The sequence below is a fragment of the Corapipo altera genome, unplaced genomic scaffold, assembly GCF_003945725.1.
Source record: "Corapipo altera isolate COAL_440 unplaced genomic scaffold, ASM394572v1 103, whole genome shotgun sequence".
Taxonomy (NCBI): domain Eukaryota; kingdom Metazoa; phylum Chordata; class Aves; order Passeriformes; family Pipridae; genus Corapipo; species Corapipo altera.
This window is the reverse complement of record NW_020884993.1, coordinates 1,076,087-1,082,086: the sequence shown is the minus strand read 5'-3', so window position 1 is coordinate 1,082,086 and position 6,000 is coordinate 1,076,087. Positions and strand designations below refer to the sequence as shown.

At 47.2% G+C, this 6,000-nt stretch overlaps 1 protein-coding gene across 1 annotated transcript in view; it reads left to right on the top strand.

The window, feature by feature from the left end:
- The first annotated feature begins 5,910 nt into the window (after nucleotides 1-5,910).
- The window catches only part of MAP2K4 (mitogen-activated protein kinase kinase 4), a 49,625-nt gene continuing 49,535 nt past the window's right edge, over nucleotides 5,911-6,000 (top strand). Inside the window, exon 1 of the mRNA XM_027666475.1 lies at nucleotides 5,911-5,942. Within this exon, the coding sequence (XP_027522276.1) occupies nucleotides 5,926-5,942 (17 nt within the window). The 5' untranslated portion in view covers nucleotides 5,911-5,925. The remainder of the gene's footprint in view (nucleotides 5,943-6,000) is intronic.

Genomic DNA, 6,000 nt, shown 5'->3' with positions numbered 1-6,000 from the left:
CTTTAAACTTTGTAAGTTTTGGTGTTTCTTAGGTGCATATCCTCTCTGCAGAGGAACTTTTTGCTGTCCGCTGCTTCCAAAATAAATTTCTCTATCAGCTTCCACATCCTTTAGAGCTTCACTGCCCTGGTAGGACTGTTCTTTTCTTTTGTGAGGGTTTGATATCTCGGTGCTCTGCTTCTGGCTTTAGACCTTCCATATCTGGAACCAAAATTTGGACCTCATGTGTCTCCATTCAGCTAATTCACATGGATTTTTCAAGGGTGCTGAGCACCTGCCTTCCTGCCACACTGCTGGGACCTGGGCTCCCCAGAACTTCTGGAATCTAATCACGTACCCTTGGGTGTCTAAATCAAATCCAGCCTGATGTTATGTATGACCTGACTCCCATGGGTTCCGAGTGCTTCACCCATGCTGAATGATTTAGCTTTGTAATCCTAAATGGTTGCACAAATCTCTGTTCCCCATTCTGCAGCTGGGAAGCTGGGACATGCTGTCATTTGGAAGAGGTGAAGGTTAGGCCAGCAGTTTGTGACAGGGCAGGGAGTTAACAGGGATGTCTGGTGGTCTGTGTGACCTGTCCCACCGCTGGCACGTTGAGAACTGCTGTCGTGGTTCTCACTGCACACACAGAGCAGAGCTGCTTGTTTGGGAGCTGCATTGGGACCTCTCAGCCTTGACCCTCCCTTCAGTCACCTTCCAGTCAGTCACCTTCCAAAGCACTGAGACCTGGCCTGGCCTGCCCAGGCAGGGACAGCAGCTGGGAGCTGTGGTGGCAGGGGGGTTATCCAGGGTGGGATAGGCTGGAGGCTTCTGCACCTGCCCAGAGCCACCCGGGGCCCCCCATCCCTGTGGGCCAAGCTGTCCTTGGCCACTGCACTGGGACATGGGTGTGTGACACACCAAGCACGGCCCTGCTGCACCTCCCTATTCAGGGCGTGGTGACTGGTCTTGGTACTGCTTCCTCGGGGCACGTTGGGCAAGGGAAGGTGGGACGGGGTAGTGGCAGAGCTGTGTTACCTGTGAAGGTAGTTTTAGCAGTGTTGTCTCCAGTCTTCCTCTTCCAGAGACACTAAGGTGGTGTCTGGGGTGAGTCCCTGAAGAGCAGCGATTTTGAGTTGACTACTAGATTTTTCTACTGAGTTGAGTGATGTGAAGGGAGGTGAAGCATTCTGGATTGGTGAAAATGGGAAACATAGAGCAATGAAGTGGAAATGTTAATTTTCAAACTGAACTTGACTTCATTCACCATGAAATCTGGCTGCCTGATGGGACAGAGAGGCTGGACAGAAGAGCAAAGCTGGGGATGTCTCCCTTGGTTAGAAATGTCCTATAAACTTTCCTTGCCATGCCTGGCTTTTGGTGAACTGTGTTGCCTCCCCTTTATCTGGTAATGTGGCTCCATGGGTGACCCGTGGTCGGCCAGATCCTTCCCTGAGAGACATAAGAGGAACCATCCTTGACTCCATCCATGCTCCTGGCAAAAGCCTGGTGTCTGCAACCTGTGCAGGACTAAGTTACTGCTTTGGGGATACCTGTCATGCTCCAGAGCCTGGAGGAGAGCCAGGGGTTGACCATTTTTCTTGGTTAGTCAGTTTGGTTCCAAAAGCCCAGGTTTATAAACCTGAATGCGAGGTCAGTGCTTTGATAATACGTTCTGTGCTCTGCTGAGGAAGATGACTTAGGAAAGTCTGTCATCCTGACCATGGAGAGTTGGAACTTCCCCCAGTGGCCTTGCTGTGTCTGAGATGGGGGATGATGCTGCCTTTGTTTGAAAGCAGTTCAGGGATTTGGGCTGAGGAGGGTTTGGTGTGGTTTAAGAATTTTATGTTTATGTAATTCCGTGGGTTGTGTCCCGACGGTTTCAGGGGAGCTCTGGGTGTGGCAGGAGCAGAGCTGTCCTGGTCCTGTGAGCAGACCTCGGGCACTCCTGAGCTGCAGCTCCTCCTCACACACTGGAGGAAGTGCCTGGGCCTGGCACAGCTGTGTCACTCCCCCCATGGTGTAACTGCTGCAGTGCTTGTCTGGGAGCAGGGAAAGTAGCTCGAATAGTTTCAGAGCTGGTATCAGCTCTTCTCTTCCCTTCATACTGTTGTGTAACAGGAGCAAAATTTTCTCTCTTTCCTTTCCTTTCTTTTCTTTTGAGGTGCTGCATCCTCTAGCAAGGACAGCTATGTACATGCTCAGATGCAAACTGGTTGTAAGTCTTGGTCTGGGGAGACTTTCGAGGCATTCAGGACACCAAAATACCCCAGGCTTCTCTGGAGGGTTGGTGAGAAAGTGGAAGACCACAGCTCCATTCATTTTGGACTTTTCAATAACATCTGAATCTGTTGATGTATTTTCAGAGTATTGTAAGACCCATTTATCTGTCCTTTACCATTTTATTTGGTAAATTCTGTAAGCTATTCTAAAACTTGCATTTCGTACTTCATGGAGAAGGTGAGATGTGTTGCCATCTCTGAGCCTTTAAAATGGTCTGATTGTCTACATTCACCAGTACGTTTTCATGATTAAGAAGTACAGGTGAGAATCCAGAATTCCATTTGGCAACTGGAAGTTGCCAAAATTTCTCCCTTCCTCCCTCCTACCATGAGCTTTTGGGACTTGAGCTTTTTGATCAAAATGATCTCATGGCACCTCCTGTGTTTCCTCCTGCATCCCAGGGTGCCCCAGGGTCTCTGGGTGCCCCAGGGATCCTTTGAACTGTCCTGCCTAAGAGGGAACACTGAGCATCCCTGTGTCTGAGCTTACCAGTTCGTAAACCAAGCTCTGAAAACCCATCAGACAGAACTGATTGCCACTAAAATGTATCCAGGAAGCAGAGATGCTGTTGCTCATCTTTATAAACCATCTGAGAGCATGGACTGCCCTCTTGCTGGTCTGTAGTTTTTCTTCTTCTACCCCATAAATCTGCTTTCTGAGCTTTTTTTTCAATCCAAGATCAATGGAGCAATAGATGTCCTACCCTCCTATCCTGTGTGTCTTAGGGACTGGTGTCCTGGGACATGGATGAAGCCCTGAGGCTGAAGAGAGCCCATATCCCAGTGTTTCCTCCTCCTCCTTGGACAAATTCAGGAACTACTGACTTCATACGCAAAACCTGCTGGTGTTTGGAGAAGAAAATGGGATGAAGCAGATAATTATATTTAACATCTCTGAATATATGTGTATAAATGTATCTGTGTGCACACAGAGGTTTGGTCTCTACCCTTTTTTTGGATAAATGTATTGTTCAGTAATTATTTATAAGTAGCAAAGTAGGACATGGCTTAAGCGTGGGGCTGAGCTTGGTACCTGTGTGTCTCTGCTGTGTTGTGCAGGTGGTGGAGCTGAGTTCTGACCCTGAAGGGCTGTCACTGTGACTGTTGGACTCCAGTTAATCTGTGTCAGGCACAGACTTTTTTTTTTTGATTATGTGGCATACAGAATATCAGAAAGGATTTTATGTATGGACCACCACAATTCATATCTGTGATTGGACTTGAACCCTCTGGGTCCGGATGTGAACCTTGCAAACCACATTCCTGCAGGAAACCTCAACAAACGGCTGCCATTGCCAGCTCTAGGAATAAACTGCCCGTTGCTACTCTACTTGTATTTGGGACCTCACTGCGTTTCATCAGAGCAGAAGCACTTCCTTTATCTCTTTGGACTTTAATCACCAGCTCATAGTAAAATATCTTGTGTTTTCCCTGGCTATGGAGAAGTGAGCCAACTCTTCTGCTTTTTGGGTTCAAACTGAAGGAATCAGTCACTGCTTTTGTCTTCTGTACACGGTGAGGAATGGAAAATAAAGAGAGGATAGTCTACAGACTCAGAGACTGCTTTGACCCCACAGGTCATTGTTGACAACTTCTGTTCTCATCCTTTGGACAAATGAGCGACTTTCAGCATGTGCTATGGAGGACATCTGGCCTGAGTGGACAGGATGCACCCAGGAAAATCAGCTGCTCTACAGAGTGCTCATGGAAAGGACATTGTGGTGGCCTGGATGGAATGTGATGGACACAGGACTTGGCCTGCAAGACTGAATTGGTTTTGCTATTCTACTTGTTTGAGGAACAGACTTCTGAAAAGGACTTAAATTATCTGGGTTTGTGGTGTATTCTGTCTGTGAAAACCATAGACATCATCCTTGAGATTCTTGGAGAGACCTTCATGATATGAGGCAAGAACATCCATTTTGGGAGACCTCAGTAAAGAAAGAGCTGAGAATCATAGAATATACAGAGTTGGAAGGGACCTATCAGGATCATCCAGTCCCACTCCTGGCTCTGCACAGGGCACCCCAACAATCCCACCATGTCCCTGATAGTGTTGTCCAAACACTCCTGGAGCTCTGTCAGCCTTGGTGCTGTGCCCACTGCCCTGGGGAGCCTGTTCAGTGCCCAAGCACCCTCTGGGGGAAGAAGGTAATTTTCCAGTTATCTAACCTAAACCTAAATGGCCAAGCCGGTCTACATTGGATTATGATGACCTTGAACAGTCTTCTTTGTTGAGCCTGTTTTAATTCCCTCCTTTCTAAGATAAGCTTGGAATAAATACAGAGGAGCAATCGGTCCTTCGTGCTCGGCACAACTGATTGGTTGTTCCTGGTATCTCTTGCTCCAGCAGTGTAAAGGTGGTTCTCCTCTCTGAGGAGCCACGAGGGCTTTGCTATAATGGAGCTTGGGTTGTCTTCTCTCTGATGTTCTTTCACACCAGTGAAAGATGAGAAAGAAGCTTCCCTGAGAACATTGGCCTAACTCCTCTCAGCACCCTTAGTTTTCTGTAAACATCCTCACAGAGCTTACAACAAAGCACCTCTCGCTCTGGAGGGTCGATGGAGAGCACTGTGTCCTACCCAGCTATCTCAGAGGAGACCAACATGGAAAATCTCACCACGCTACTGGAGCCTGGGACCCTTCCCTAGAGAACTGCTTTCTCTGGCCTGCATGAGTCTTATGTCTTAGAGAAGGGACACTTTAAAAATACAACGCAAATTTGGTCTACTTGGTCTTTTCATGAACTCTCTTTCGGTCACCATGTTGAAGATGGCAGTGTCTCTGAAAAAGTGATCTCCGTCTTGCAGTCAGGTGGTTTCTGTGTCTCCCATCTGTCCTTGTCTGCCACAGAAAGAAACACGTGACCAGGTCCATTCTTGGCTCTGAATTTCAGGTTATTTCGGGCTGTGACACAACCCAAAGTTTGTGGGATTTTGTTGGGCTGTGTTTTTTTTTTAAATTCCAAGTAGAAAATAAATCCCAAAGGAAATGTTGGATTTTCCCTGACTAGGATTGGAATTTTGTGACCTATGGAAGTTTATATTAGAAAAATCACTTGTTAAGAGGGTTTGAAGCCAAACTATTTCTTGTAGTTGAATTAGCAGTGCTTGGAATCTGCCCCTCTCAGGTGGTTCCCACCAGGAACTGAGTGTAGCCCCTGGTTTACTGTGACTGACTGTCCACGGCTGCAGTGGTCAGTGGTCATTGGTACAAATGCTCCAGGGCTTGCTCTGCACACAGGGCTTAGCAGAAACCCATCTCTCCTGAGCTCCTTGAAGTGCTCTGAGGTAATAGGTCCTCATGTTGGGAAAGATTTCCAGAGCTTGAGGGACTAAGAGATCCAAAACCCAGTTATTGTTCCTAGAGGAGTCCCGTAGTGCAGAATGGTGATTAACCTTGTCAGTTGTTGGGCTCCGGTGGGAATAAGTAAGGATGTAGTTGTTCAAGTCATCCAGACTTATTTGGGAGAGGGGATCTGATGAATGGCAAGCCCTCCTGGGAGAGACCACCAGTCCTAGATTGGTGGATTCAGGATGGAAGCTCGATTTCCCTCCCCCCCCCTTTTTTTTTTTTAAGAAAAATAATTGTTAGCAAGTTCTGCTTTAGAGAGTTCAAGAAATGCAGAGCAGAGGTGGTCAATGTGCCTTGAGGAAGCAGCATGTCACTAACATACAGGTATTTGGCTAATAAGCTAATGCATGTTTCTAATCACAGTAATAATACAATTGGAAAC